We start from the raw sequence: 15,507 nt of genomic DNA on the forward strand, positions 1-15,507 counted from the left end.
GAGAGAGGAAAGGAGTTTCATCAGGATGAAACTGTGTATACACTGTTTCCAAGACTATGAAACCTATTGAAACTTGCATTGGGGGCTATAAAGTTATTTCATTTAACCATATCCAATCACATGCCTCACAATTAAATGTCATGAGCATCCTATGAAATCATGAAATGAAACTGTGCACTGAGACTTCTTGTTTCATTCATAAGAATACACCTCATGGGATGATGTGGCATCCTTGGAAACAGTGCAAATCTTGCACTGGGACTAGCCTAAGCCCGTAGACGTACCCGCACTCCCGCAGGTGGTTTGCTGCCTGGCCGCAGGGTATTTTGGGCTGTTTGCCGCGTTAGACGTACCAGCAAGAATTTTGTCGAGGCCCATAAGGGCCATCGGTCCATTCCCATATGAGACTGTTTAAAGAAAGCCCACCCAACATTACCTGGGCTCTAGGGCAGCTGAGAAAGTAGCACGCCGGAAGCACGTGAACGTCGAACCCTCTCGAGAGGCGGCGAGGCGAGGGTTTCACTTGAACCCACCAAAACTGAAACAAACCCTCGAAAGCTAGGAAGATCCCGCGGCGCAGCACCCTCCTCTCCTCTCCACTCCCCCTCCCGTCGCCGCCTCCCCCGTCGCCGCCGTCGCGAGACCGCCATGGCGCTGCACGCCCCCGTCCTCGTGCTGAGTAAGCGCTTCCGTCCCGTCCGATCCCTCCTACTACGTCGTGCGCGCCGCCATTTTTGTGCCCGGGTGGGCTGATGTTTCCTTGCTCCTAGGTTTTAGTTTAGGCTCTTTTCGAGGTTGTTTGTGTCGAAACCCGCTTGATCTTGCTGTTGGAATCCGCGATTCAGTTTGTTGGTTCGGGCGTTAGGGTTCTGTTTAAGCTGATCTGATCTATCCCGTTTGGGTTTTGGTGAAATTTGTCTGATCTCTTTTATGGTTTGATTTGAGCAGAGGACTCGCTGAAGCGAGAGTCGGGAGCGAAGGTGCACCAGGCGAACATCCAGGCTGCCAAGGTGAGGGCTTCTACGCCGCACTAGTTTGATTAGTCCAGTGCAAGCAGTTCATTCTATTGTTGATTTCCTATTACCGTAGCGCTGCCCATGTTATTGGGGAAAAAACTTTCTTAGAGGACGTCCCCTCATGTTGTACTAATTGATTTCCTATTCAGTATAGTTACATGTTAGTATTTGATTTGCAGGCTGTGGCAGACATCATTCGCACTACACTGGGTCCCAGATCTATGTTGAAGATGCTTCTTGATGCCGGTGGAGGTGTGCCAAGAACTCAAATCTAGTCTATGCGTTGCATTGTTTATCATTGAAATTTTGATTTGATCACAAATTTCATGTAAACTGTTTTATATTAAAGAGGTTTTTGGGCACTGGGTAATACGGCAATAAATTTTGTACTGGATTGTGCTTGCTCCGAACCAATTATGTGGTGTGCAATATACTAGGTGTGCTAGTCCTTTTCCTGAACCCCTTGGTGGTTGAGCTCAGATTCTATGAATTTTACGGAATCACTGCTATACCACATAGAGTTGAACCTTTACACATATAATAACCTCCGGCAGTGAAGTTAACCTGCTCCCATGAACCTTGTCACCGCAATGAGAACATTTAATTGTGAGTTTTGTATATACTTGCCTGTTATTGGCTTGTACCTGTGTGAGATGAAATTGCTCTAGTTGCTGGTCAGTTATGTATGCCATTTTGTTCTCCTAGAGATAATTCTAATGATCCTGTTTCCAATTCTTTTGTTAAGATAGTTTTTCCCACTTATGCCAGCGATGATAGTTTTCCTCCAGAGAACTTACACTCCTGTTGCTGAAAATTCAAAGTTGGCATATTAATTGAAAACAACACAACTTGATGTGTGCTGGGCATGCATACTTTCTGGAAAAATTATTTGTTTATACAGTAGTAACTTTTGAGAACAGAAATATGTCATGCCATGGTGTAGTGATGCCTCTTACTGTTTCAATTGCCATTGAACAGTAGTTAAAACTACATCAATTTGGTTATTAGTAAATTATGCCACATCTGATGCTAGTCCCTTTTCCTTTTGTTTTAACAGTGTTATCTTGGTTGTTTGTGCTTTTGCAGGTATCGTGGTTACTAATGACGGGAATGCTATATTGAGGGAAATAGACATTGCACATCCTGCTGCTAAGGTATACCATATTCAGCAATCATTGTATTTCTGTTCAATGGATAACTCATGCTGCCACTCTTGTATACCTAATTGTGTTCCCTTGTGCAGTCTATGATTGAACTAAGCCGTACACAAGATGAGGAAGTGGGTGATGGCACAACCTCTGTGATTGTTCTAGGTATATGTTTCATCTGTCAGTTTTTTAGGCAGTTTTACTTTGATAGTTATGATGGTTATTGATATTATCATTCACCCGCATTAAATTTCTCAATGCTAGCTGGTGAGATGCTCCATGTTGCTCAAGCATTTATTGACAAGAACTATCATCCTACTGTTATTTGCCGAGGTAAGATCCATTAGTTCTCAGGGCTTCTGTTTACTGGAGTAGGACTTCTTTTTCGCTCTTGATTTCTTATCTGTTCTAACACGTATTGCTCCAAATTTCAGCATACACCAAAGCGCTTGATGATGCTATAGCTGTTCTTGACAAGATAGCAATGCCTGTCGATGTGAATGATCGTAAGTTTACATGGAACTTGTGGTTTCTCCTGAGTCCCAAAACCCTACAAACATTATACTGCTTATCAGGGACATGATCCCTCTCCTCTTACATGATCATTTGATAACATAATATATATTAATGTCACTGTGATATACCATTATGTAGGCGTGTCAATGCTAGGACTTGTGAAGAGCTCCATTGGTACAAAATTCACTGGCCAGTTTGGTGACCTTATTGCTGTAAGTATCTTTCTTCTGTGTGAAACTTAACAACCAGCTGTCTCCACCTTGTTTTTTTTTTTACTTTGTTTAGTTTATGGATTTTCTGACATTATGTTGCTTTGCTCAGGACCTTGCTATCGATGCTACTACAACAGCAGGCGTTGACCTAGGTCAGGGCATGCGTGAAGTTGATATCAAGAAGTATATTAAAGTAGAAAAGGTTCCTGGTGGTCAGTTAGAGGATTCTAGGGTCCTCAAAGGAGTTATGATCAATAAGGATGTTGTGGCTCCTGGTAAAATGAGAAGGAAGATAGTTAACCCACGTATAATCCTTCTGGACAGCCCTATTGAGTATAAGAAGGGAGAAAATCAGACTAATGCTGAGTTGATGAAGGAAGAAGATTGGTAAGAGATTCCTACATGTAACTTTTACTGCCATGTAGACATGAATGCTGAATCACATCAGTCCTTTTGAACTTCAATGGATGCATTAGTCCTATGTTATTTTAGTAAAATGTTGATGTGGATTTGGCAAACTATTATTTATTGCAGGCAGGTTCTGCTGGAGATGGAGGAAGAGTACATAAAGAACCTCTGTGCACAAATTCTTAAATTTAAGCCTGATTTGGTCATCACAGAGAAAGGGCTCAGTGATCTTGCTATTCATTATTTGAGCAAGGCTGGTGTTAGTGCAATTCGTAGACTTCGAAAAACTGACAACAACAGAATTGCTAAGGCTTGTGGAGCAGTTATAGTGAACAGGCCTGAGGAGCTTCAAGAATCTGATGTGGGCACAGGAGCTGGCCTCTTCGAGGTCAAGAAGATAGGCGATGAATTCTTTGCCTTCATCGTTGATTGTAAAGATCCAAAGGCATGCACTGTTCTGTTGAGGGGAGCAAGCAAGGATGTCTTGAATGAAGTTGAGAGGAACCTGCAGGTACCTTTTCCATCTCCTTCCTTCTATTAGTTGGCAGACACTTATCCATATTATGACCTCACTCATCAACTCCCTTCAAAGTTTGGTTTTAACATTTTGTTTCCTTTATAAGACAGTAGGACCATTTTGATCATCTAAGCAACCTAGAAATATAAGTAGATTAGATTGCTCTCGTTGAGTACCATGTTCTAATGCCCCTTCTTAACTCCTTTTGCTGCATGGTATTTACTTTAGGCGATGGTAAATTCATTTTTCATTTCTCAAACATGAAGTTCATGTGTAGGCCAACAAGTTTAAGATTATGTTATTGTCCTCTAAGATGCCATTTTTTAATGCAGGATGCCATGTCTGTTGCGAGGAACATTTTGAAGAACCCAAAACTCCTACCTGGAGGTGGTGCTACTGAATTGACTGTATCGGCAGCACTGAAGCAAAAGAGTTCTTCAGTTGAAGGTGTTGAAAAGGTATTGTGTTATTGTTGTTAGTTGCCTCTGTTGTAAGCCATTATAATGCCAATAGTGTGTATTACTGTATTTACATAAATTTCTGAGTGGGTGGCACAGGGAAAGCTTTCTGTTTTTTTGGTCTAACACCAGCTAGGCTTGAATATCTGAACTTTTTTTTCATTTGTTTGTATCAGTGGCCCTATGAAGCTGCTGCTTTGGCATTTGAAGCAATTCCGAGAACATTGGCCCAAAATTGTGGTTTGAATATTATTAGGACAATGACTCAACTCCAAGGAAAGGTGATTATCCCTAATCTCATCTAAATTGTGGGTTAACCTTCATTTATGTATTGGACTTGGACCTATATTGGAAGTGCTCGACTTCTACCTATCGTAGGGATTAGCATTTCCGAGCAATGAAAAGATTTGAGGTCAACAATTCTTTTGTTAACTTTTAAAATAACTTAGTCTTACAGTGGATTTAAGCTTCAAGTCCAAAACAAACATTTTCCATCTTTTAGATGTTTTTTAATTATATAAATAGATGCATTAGATTTATGATACCAATGGCTTTTGTTGCTTCAGCATGCTAATGGTGAAAATGCCTGGGTTGGCCTTGATGGAAGAAGTGGTGAAATTGTTGACATGAAAGAGCGAAAGGTACTTCTCTCCCTCCATCTGCATACATGCCAATTTACCCCAATGTTTCTGTGCTTGTCTAAGCACCAGTGTGTTCTATTTTTAGATCTGGGACTCCTACAGTGTCAAAGCACAGACGTTCAAGACAGCTATTGAGGCTGCTTGCATGCTGTTGAGAATCGATGACATTGTCAGCGGTATCAAGAAGAAGCAGGCTCCTGGAGCCTCAGCTCCCAAGCAGCCCCAGATTGAAACGGAAGGTGATGCGGACAATGAGCAGATGATCCCAGAGTAGATGTTTTAGCGAACCCACACTGGCGAAGTTGTTTACTCAGGCCAGGATAGCACGTTGAGCCAAGTTTATTATTTGAGTGTTTGTTGGTGGCTGGGCCTGGCATGCAAATGTACCTGATTTCATACAGTTGAGAGTGGTTCGTGGGTTTTGGGATCCAGGTTTTGAAGTGTGGCTGCTGTTCATCTTGTTTTGGACTTAGCTGGACGACTATCAAGCAGCGAAACTAGTAGTTTTTGTGGCTAACTGTGTCTGTTGTAATGACACATGCTTTGGTTTGGTAATGCTATCGTTTCCCATGCTGGTAACTCTGATCATTACAGCTTCGGGTAACTTGATTATGGGCGATTGTTGCCAGAATGCCAGAAGTCGTTGACTTGCGGGGGATCCAGGCCGTAGCGAGTCCGGTGTGAACCGCGTGGTCACGTGGGGAAGATGTGTCGAAGAGGAAGAAAGAAGATGCATAGTGAGCGCTTAAAGCCCAAAAGTCCAAAATCCTTGGAGCGACTTCAAATTTGCTTTATTTGTATTTAGCCTAAGATTACGTTAGGTCCTACCATTTCTCAAGCAGATCGTTAAATAAATACATTTCTGGCTTCCATCTACTCCCTCCGTTCTAAATTGCGATCGTTTTGACTTTTCTATATATATAGATCTAAATACAGTATATGTTACGACCGAATGCATCCGTAATCTCCGTTTATACAAATAAGGAGGAAATCTTTGCTTTGATTTTCGTATGATCTCACGCTGAACTGAAGCATAAACTCCAACTGAAAAAAGAACAAAATTTCAATAAAGACCCTTACCTTCCTCAACTCTTCCAACGACCCCCACTACGAAATCGAAACGGCGAAACACAAAACCCACGCGAAGAACCCGAGGAAGCGCCCCCACGCCACCGCGATCCCCCTCCCCGAATTCCCCACCCCGCCATGCCCGACTCCGCCGATCCCCTCACCTCGCTGGATCCGGACATGCCGCCGCGGAAGCCCCTTGCCCCCGGTGGCGGCAAGCTCAAGAAGCCCCTCACCGAGAAGCAGCGCGCCGCCGCGGAGCAGCGCCTGGCCCACCTCCGCGCCCACCTCCTCCTCCGCCCCCTCGAATCCCCCGCTGCCGGGGCCCGGGCCCTAACGCCGCCCCACGAGGCGGCCCTCCGCGCGCTCGGCCTCCTGGACTTCGCCCGCCTCGACCTGCACTCCGACGCGCCGCGCCCCGACCTCGTCGCACCGCTCGTCGCCTACTACGACCCGGCCTGCAAGCGCAGCTTCGTCCGCGGCGTCCGCGTTGCCGTCTCCCGGCACGAGCTCGCCCGCGCGCTCTCCCTCCCGCCGAAGCCCGCCTCCGCGGCGGCGGCACCGCCGGATGTGGACCCCGCCGCGGTGGCGCCCGCGGTCATGCAGCTTCTGCAGGATTACGTCCTTCTCCCTTTCCAGGGCGACGACATGTGCATACTGCCGCAGGAGGTGGCCGCCGCGGAGCGGGCAGTCAGGGAGGGGTCAGCGCATAGGGTTGACTGGGCGGGTCTGATCTGGGGCCTCGTGGAGAAAGAGTTGCTTGAGCTGCCCAAGAGGGACGATGGGGTTTGCTACTTCGGGCTGCATCTGCAAAGGCTCATTTGGGCGCAGAAGCCGAACCTGTTTGAGGCGGTGGATGGTGGGGAGAGAGGGGAGGCCGTCCCAGAGGCGTCTGTGGATGGAGATATGGAGATGGGCCAGGAGGATGGGGATGAGGATGCTGATACTGATGTGAAAAGCAAGAGCTTGGAGGAGCTGGAGCTGGGGGATGGAGAGGCAGATGCAGATATGGATGTGAGAGGCAAGAGCTTGGAGGAGTCGGAATTGGGAAATGCTGATGTGAGGAGTGCGGGCTTGGACGAGATGGAGTTGGGGGATCTTGTTACAAGGAACAAGGTCTTGGAGGAGTTGGGTCTGGGTGATGCGGATGCCAGGAACAACATAGAGGAATTGGAGGTGGTCGATAAAGATGCAAGGGGAAAAAGCTTGGATAAATCTGAGGCTGTTGATGAGGATGTGAGGAGCAAGAGCTTAGATGAACCGGAGGCAGTGGATGAGGATGGGAGGGGCAAGAACTTAGATGAATTGGAGGCGGTGGATGAGGATGATAAGGGTACAAGCTTGGATGAATCAGGGATGATTGATGGGCATGTAAATGGCACAAACATGGATGGTTCGGGTTTGGGATTTGTGGCAGTTGAAGCGGTGTCTGCTGAGGCGATGCCTGACGACAAAGAGGATGCGGGAGATGCAGAACCAGCAGAGGGTGATGATGTGGCAGGGGCTTCAGAAGAAGACGGTGAAGAGCCCTTGGTGGAGACAGTAGTTGTGACACAGGAGGAAGTGGTGGCTGTAGCAGAGGAGGTGGGAGATGAGGAGGCTGATGGGGAGGAAGAGAGCGATGCGATGGGGTTGAGCTTGGGTTTTAATTCTACAAACGGTTATGATAGTATGGATGTGGAAGAGGAAACACATATTGAAAATCTGGATGAAGGAGACAGTGACAATGAAGACGCGGAGGAGTCAGAGGATGATGGATTTGAGGGGGTTAATGGTGGAAAGGACATGAGTTGGAGAATTGGGGACGACAGTGGGGATGGCAACGAGGACGAGGAAATGACACACTCCTTACAGCGCTGTAATACATTTGGAGGAATGGAGTTTGAGAACTTGAATAAAGGGGAGGCCGAGATGAGGGATGAGCTGGGGTTTGATGATTTCTCTGGAAGGGGATCTTTGGAAAGGATGACATCGTCAAACCTCCTCCAGGCTATGAACTCAATTCCCTCATCGTACAACATAACAGAGAATGTGCATGGCCTATCTGGGGAATTCTTGTCTATGGGGGCTGATGCACATAAGAATGGAGTGGACTTGGAACCAGGAAGCTCATATTTATTTGGGAATAATGGTAAGAGGCAAATTGGTGATATTGATGGGTACAATGGCAATCTGCAGGCACAAGAACAGTTTCCTCAGTGCAACCAGCAAAAGAGGATGCGGCATAGCAACAGTAGCAGCATATCACCTGGATCAGGCTTTTTTAATGCAAACTTTTCGGTACCTATACAGAACTTGATGGTTGAGGCAAGCAGGCTCTATGAGCAGAAGGAGCAAGAACTTCAAAATTTGCAGTTTGAGAAACAACATTGGTCTGACATGCTGCAGCAGAAAGACGCGATTATCCAAACCCTAAACTCCACTCGGTTTGAGCAACAGAATAAGTATCAAGCGGAGCTTAGACGCTTTGAGCATGATCTGAATGTTATGGCCCAGTTGGTCACTGGCTACAAAAAAGCTTTGAAACAGACCCAGGCTTCTTTTGAAGAGTACAGGAAGAAGTTCCCTTGTAACAAGCCTCTTTATGGCGATGTTACTGGTGGTGGGGGTCTTGTTCTTAGTGTGAGTGAGTTGGAGAGAATGCGGTTTGAGGAGGAGCGGCAAAAACTTGCTGCGGCAAATGCAATGATTGAAAAATTCCAGAACGAATGGTTCTTAAAGCTTGACGAGTGGACCCTCTCTGTCAACTCACTGTGGAGCAGAATGGAAGGACTGTATAAGGAGATTGATCTTCTCAAGGAATACAGAAGAGCAAGATTTGCTACCCCATCTACAGAGGAATGAGTTTCCTGACAGTCAGAGGTATGTGGATTAGCATATAAAAGCAGTCTATTGTAATATTACTAATATGAAGAAATGATATGGTCTAGAGAATGCCATGTTTTCTTATGGTTTGGAACTTTGGATTGGGTGCTTATCTACTGTTTTTTCCATAGAGTATGACTATATGACACATTGCATTTGAATAGGTATAATGCTTTTGAAGAATTTACTACCATTTTTAGCAATTATTTTAATGAATATATGGATGAAAATAGGACAGATAAACATAGTAACCTGCTTTAGAATGCAGTATTAACTACTTGCCTTGGCAAATTTCCTATTGAACTGCTACACCCTGGAATCACCAGAGGCATATTATATCTCCTTTTGTTTTGGATTGTTAGCAACCATCTTTGGTAAATATTATATGATGGTTTTCAGGTCTACAGATCAAACTTGGCTGAGTATATGTTATGCTATAATATTTTAATAGTATCCTTGATAGGTGAACGCTTTGTTAAATCACATGTCAGGTTAGTTGGGTTCATGCCAGGAATATATAGCTATAAACCTGGATGTTCTAGTAAGTCAACAGAATGTGTAGTCTTGCTATAAGGTTATAATAGCTTCTAATGCCATAATCATCATTTATTTGCTCATTCATTTCTGATGAATAAGGCACAAGTCAGCATATGGTCTGTACATTGAATACTTAATCTGTAGAGAACTTATGATTCAGTCTGGTAGGTGATAGCAATTGTGACTAATGAAATTCTGCTATCCCAGTTCTATATTTTAACTAGATGTCTGGAACTAACGGGGTTGAGCTTGATCCCTGGTCATGCAAATATGAATACAAATTGAGCTTGCACATTATGTTTGGATGCAAAGTATTTTTGGAGTATTGGACAAATACTATGGTTTTCCAAAATACTTAAGTTTTTGAAAGGTGATGGGTGTTTGGATGCAACAAAGTTTCTTGTTTTAAAGACCGTGGTATTGTGAAAACCAGTCTTTTTGGAGTTTCAAAAATTCCATTCGAGACCTTTTTTTCTAAACCACAGTTTTGCATATCTTAGGCTTATAAAAGTACAGTTTCCTGATACTATAGTTTTCTAAAACTACAACATCCAAACAGGCCCTAAGCCACATAAAGAAGTTATAGTGGGCGGGCCATTTGGTTGACCTTATGATACCTGTTCAAACTTCAAACATTAAGCGTTTCCATAGCCCGGTTAGACTTGGTTGGTCATAGGTTGTGATTGGGAAGGAAATGGTTAGGCATGGGTTTGCACCAGGCTTGGGCTAGGTTTATGACAGATCTATTGGTATCATTTTGAAATGGTAGTCTGGATATATTTGCTCACATTGGTTGTCAATGTTTAAAATGTCTGTCCAAAATGATTTTTGATATGGAGTGACATAAATTTTTTTACTCCATGTGGAAATGTGGCCTTATGGATGTTGCATTACTTGTGTCCAGTTTGATATCAGTAAGTCAGTGTTAAATTAAATTACAATGCATGATGTCAGTACCCCATGAATATTTTAGAGCTTGTTTGGTAGAGCTCCATCTGATTCTGATTCTCTATGGGGAGCTGATTTTCTGAGAGAAGTTATTCTGTGGCTGCAAGTGATTCTCTTTGATTCTCTAGCATAAACACTTAAAATCAGGATGGAGAATCACTTCACGAAATCAAGAGAAGCTACTTTTTTCAGCTCCCAGCCTCTTAGTTCATTTCAGAGAATCTCTGAGAGAAGTTATTCTGTGGCTGAAAGTGATTCTCTTTGATTCTCTAGCATAAACACTTAAAATCAGGATGGAGAATCACTTCACAAAATCAGGAGAAGCTACTTTTTTCAGCTCCCAGCCTCTTAGTTCATTTCAGAGAATCACTTCACAGAATCAGCAGAGAATCACTTCTCTCTGAAAAACTGTTTGGCAGAGTTCCTGCTGGATTCAGCAGAGAATCAGCTCTGGGAGTTCTGCCAAACGCACCCTTAAAGACAATTTATGTTAGTTTCAACATGAGTGTTAGATTATTTACTTGAAGATTAAATTGCAATGCATGGTTGGCTAGTTTTCGCCGTTGAATTCAAGGTTGAAATTGTTTGGGAACCATAATCTGGGAAGAACCTGTACCCGAAATAACAGCTGATTAATTAGCAGAAAAAATCACAAACAGCTGATTGACAAGTTTCTAAATGATATTGTTGAGTGATGTTCTTAGTTCAAAGTAACTGTAGTTTGATAAGGATCTTTTGTGCTCATTGATAAATTTCTGTAGCTGTCAAAATTACATATTAATATTAGTCCCCAAGTTCAAATTTAAAACATGTACTATGCAGGCACATACATTACTGGTTCCATTTCTTAAAACTGTATGTGTATGCCTTTGTTATGTAAAATTGTACTATTGTACTAGGTGTCTTCGAGTAATTACTGATTCATTTAAAACTAAGGGTAAAACTTTGATCTTAAAGATGAGATACAATGGTTTTTTGTTTTGGAATAAAGGAGTAGTCATTGGATGAGCAGGCCCTCTGGCAGGGGTGGATCCAGGACTCGGGCTGGGTGGGCTGCGGCCCAGGTCCAGCCCCTATAGCCCCCTTTGCACAACCATGTTAGAGACTGTAAATTCAACTGTACGCCTGTGATATCTCTCAGGCAAAAAGACCCAGCAGACCAATACCAGGCTAGTTCATGAAATGCTTCGTCCGCTGGCTATTGCCTTCATAAATTGATCTTTTTGCATGGACACTGATCACAGGATACACTAGTTCAGCCCGGGTCAGAGCTGATTTCTGGGTCCGTCCCTGCCCTCTGGGATTCAAGTTTCTGTCTTGTTCTTGCAATAGCAATCGGTCAGATATGGCCTGTTTCTTAGGACCAGCTGGGGCCCTAAAATTTTGGGAGGGTTTGTAGGAGTGCTCAGTTTTTAGTTTGCAGCTATCTGCGGAAGCATATCACAGCATACAACTTAGTAATTTATACTTTCATTTTGTGTTTTGGAAGTTTTCTCTTGCTAGAATTGTAATTCAACTAGCGGGTAGGCATGAGGTGCATAGAGCTCAGAATTTTGTATACTCAACTTCTATACTCCTTTGTGCTCAAGTTTGGTGTAATATGTTAAGGTTGTATACAAACAAGCACGAGATCACCTACTTTAATATTGGCTTCTTATCTTACCCTTGGTGTTGTATCGGAATATGTGCTTTCTGGTTATTCTCTTTTTGTTGGATAGCATTTTGCATGAGCTGAAAAATCTCCCATTGTTTTTATCAGGTTCACCATTGTGTGAAGATGGCCCCTAGCTACTACCTTGCCCCTCTGCTAGAAGTTTTGATGCCAACGAGAACACACCAGCAGTTGTGGCCTACCTGGTGGTACATACTGTAGTAAAGATAAATGATTTCGCATGTAACCTGGATGTATCCTCATATGGGGACGTTTTGATGATTAGTGCTTAATTTAGATGCATTTAGGGGTTCTTAATCTATATCAAAGTGTGCATTCTTATCCTCTGTTTGCATTTTGAATTCCTGATTGTGCATTAACGGTGTAATATAGGCCCTCGGGTGCGAAGAGTGCTGGTTGGTGGAACCACTTCAGCTTGATTGCAGGTAGTATTAACTTCTACACTTCCGTGGGCGGATGCTTGAAGGATGCCAAGGGTAATTTTACTACCTTACTAATGCTTGGATTTATAAAGATGGTGACTTGTGGTGCTGCATTAGACCGAACAATTTTCAGAGGTGTCCGGTTTGATGGACCTGAACCATCGAGTAGGCCTTGAGAAAAGAAATGCAAGGCACCTGGCAAGCATTTGCATTGTCCGGTTTTATTCTCCTGTGGGTTATGGATACAATACATGTATCACTGGACTGTCTATATGAGAGGCTGCAAGAGAGCAGTGCTATTGCTGGAGAAACTGATTAACATTCTTGCACGGATCAAAGAGCTTCGAGAACCAGATGGATAAGGTGTATGCGTAGAGGTTTATTTGTACCAAGAGTCCATGACGAAGAGCTAATCAACTCATAGCTTACAATTCTTGGCCTTGTCTGTCTTGATTTTGATGTCTTCTGTCAGCCATTATATTTCGTGGAGGGGCAGGGGCAAGGGTCAGCAAGAGCACAACACAAGCTTCGTTGAAAAGAGAGAACAGCAAAGGAAGCTTGCCATGGATGCAGTTGGTTCAGTTGCCACTTCATCTGGAGATCAATTGGATCTTCGTGGAGGCTAACTGATATGACGGTTGCTTCTGCCACAGGTATGGACCTGAGTTTCGTCTAGAAAATATGCTCGGATTCTCATCTGATAATTGACGTTATAGTCATGTACATGTCGGGTTCGGCATGTGCTCCTCTCCTATGGAGACGTCACCTCGAGCAAGTTTGTGAAAAGGAAAGTACAAGTCCTCACACAGGCACGCCTCTATCTCAAGATGGCCTGCACTTTTGTGGCAGGTGTAGTAGGCCTTGCCTAACGTTCCAAATGACCAAGCCAAACGTCTTTTCAGCCAAGGACAGGACATTGGAATCTCTGCCTGGGCATACGGCTGCTGTACTCTTGTTTGGTGCGTTCACGCAAAAATGTCAATGTATTAGAAGGTGGGGCTAATCAAGGAGCCCATAGTTTTCTTACACGACATTGGCACTGGGCGCGACAACAGCAGGATTAAGGAAGAGAAAATGTCAATGTATTAGAAGGTGCTAATTAAGAGAGAAAGAAAACCTGAACAGGTAGTTGTACCGAACGATCAAAACCTGAACTTGAATAAAAGGGACAACCTAATTGAAATGAAGGTATCTCCTCGCAAAGAAATGAAGGGATCAACCCGGCCATAACGAAGGCAGCATCCATCTGTTAACGCATTAGGAACTAATAGTCGGTGAGGGGACGCAGAAGAAGCAGGAGAAAGATTTCAATAGATTGACAAAGTTCAGCTGAGAGATCGTGCATTCAGAGTTTCAGATATAAAATCATAGACTTGTGCAGACCTTTTCCATCCTGTGTGTTTGATCACATGGACTGAGAGACCTTAGGGGACGAAATCAATTTCATCAAACACTTACTGATAAGACGTCACTAGTGTTCCAGTCAGCTCCTTGGCCTCCTCTGGAAGGCTCAATTCATTTGACTTAACTGATGTGGAGGCAAGTTTCTGTTTATATTTGTTTGAAGGAGATTTGCTTATATTTTTCTCCACGTTAGTCCTAATCCCGTGCTGTTCGTGTATAATTTATAAGATTCATATATCTGCTTAAAAATGATCTCTTGCGAACATTCCTACTCACCTGTGTTATTAGCACGCCATGGCCATTACTTAGTACAACTCGGCTAGTGTCACACCTAGTTTTTGGATAAAACCGAATGCATCACATATGTGTGCCAGGATCCGTTCTCACACATATGTTGACGTCATCAGTGAATACATCAAAGACAGTGCTAAAAAACGTACATAAATCAATAGGAACTTTATTACACTCAACGTGATAGACACGAAGGTCTTTAATCGTTCACCGATAACTTAACACGCACACACACACAACGTAGCTTCTCCACAGGCTTGACTGGTGGACCGCCTGCCTAGAACTCCTCGAAGTCGTCGAAGAACTCCCCGTCATCACAAGCTTCTGAACAGTGTTTGAGCAAGGGTGAGTACACTTATGGTTGGTACTCAGCAGGTGGGGGAAACATGCAAGGCTCACAAGGAATGGCTCAAGGCTTTAAGCGGTTAGCGTTTTAATTGGTCAAATTTTTATTAGCAGCACCTAATTACTAGATGTAAGTTTATACCAACCCAATTAAGCATATAACATTAACATAACCCAAAGGTAAAGGTAACACAGATTAATCTCATCTTTAAGTTCAATTATCATGTGAGCGTCCAAGCCGCTCTTAACCGTGAGCCCGACTGATATATCAGTTTTCACTCTGCAGAGGTCGTACACTTTACGCACAACTCGTGGTCCCCCGTGTCGCCCGGGTTTGCAAAACCCTTAAACACTTCCTTTGGTGAGTGGCTGGGGTCCACTACGAAGCCTTTACAAAGACACGCAGATAACTGGTAGCCCGCTAGAGTTTCAGTAGCGATGCGGACCACAACCCGTTAATGAGACAACAGCTTAGCGAAGGCTACTGCTCCGGATCGTGCACCCAACACCTTCCCCCTCCTTGCCCTTTCGGTAAAGCCACCAGCTAACTACATGCCTAATTATTCGGCTAAGATCAGAGCCATATGATGTTGTGGTTGTACTGTTTTCTTGGGTGGTTCTCCATGTTCCGATTAAATCAAGTGTTCTTGTAATTAAACATGTATAGCAACATAAATAAAGCATGATTAACATATTTCATGATTAGCACATTACCAACCCAATTTAAGCGACTAGCAAGTCTACCCAACATGATTAAACAGGTTTTCAAGGAATAAGGATTAAAACTAGGTAAGTCCTTAATAGGCATTCCCGTCAAACTTATGCACATACAAGAAATAAGTAAAGTGCTTAATCATGATATTATTGGGACAAAAAGAACATGCAGAGGGAGAAGGCCACTTGCCTTCCTCGGCAAACTGGGAGTACTCTTCTTCGAACGGTGGCTGCTCTTGGACTTGCTCCTCCGCGAACGTCACGTCGTCTACACGATCACACAAGGCAAACAAACAAACAATGATTAAAACAGTACAACAAACAT

The 15,507-nt window shown here is 43.6% G+C and overlaps 2 protein-coding genes across 2 annotated transcripts; both read left to right on the plus strand.

Annotated features, from left to right (window-relative positions):
- The first annotated feature begins 502 nt into the window (after nt 1–502).
- LOC101773241 (T-complex protein 1 subunit gamma) lies at nt 503–5,504 on the plus strand. The gene is made up of 14 exons (XM_004965487.4): nt 503–679; nt 949–1,010; nt 1,196–1,268; nt 2,103–2,170; nt 2,260–2,329; nt 2,429–2,497; nt 2,599–2,670; nt 2,819–2,892; nt 3,002–3,279; nt 3,427–3,811; nt 4,150–4,275; nt 4,452–4,556; nt 4,842–4,916; nt 5,002–5,504. Exons 1-14 carry the CDS (start codon nt 649–651, stop codon nt 5,188–5,190), a joined length of 1,677 nt encoding a protein of 558 aa, XP_004965544.1. The 5' UTR covers nt 503–648; the 3' UTR covers nt 5,191–5,504.
- A 543-nt stretch (nt 5,505–6,047) lies between these two features.
- On the plus strand, nt 6,048–12,411 carry LOC101773651. The gene is made up of 2 exons (XM_004965488.4): nt 6,048–8,846; nt 12,094–12,411. The coding sequence occupies exon 1, from the start codon at nt 6,123–6,125 to the stop codon at nt 8,826–8,828; it is 2,706 nt and encodes a 901-aa protein (XP_004965545.1). The 5' UTR covers nt 6,048–6,122; the 3' UTR covers nt 8,829–8,846; nt 12,094–12,411.
- The last annotated feature ends 3,096 nt before the right edge of the window (nt 12,412–15,507 follow it).

Source organism: Setaria italica, chromosome IV (genome assembly GCF_000263155.2).
Source record: "Setaria italica strain Yugu1 chromosome IV, Setaria_italica_v2.0, whole genome shotgun sequence".
NCBI classification, from domain to species: domain Eukaryota; kingdom Viridiplantae; phylum Streptophyta; class Magnoliopsida; order Poales; family Poaceae; genus Setaria; species Setaria italica.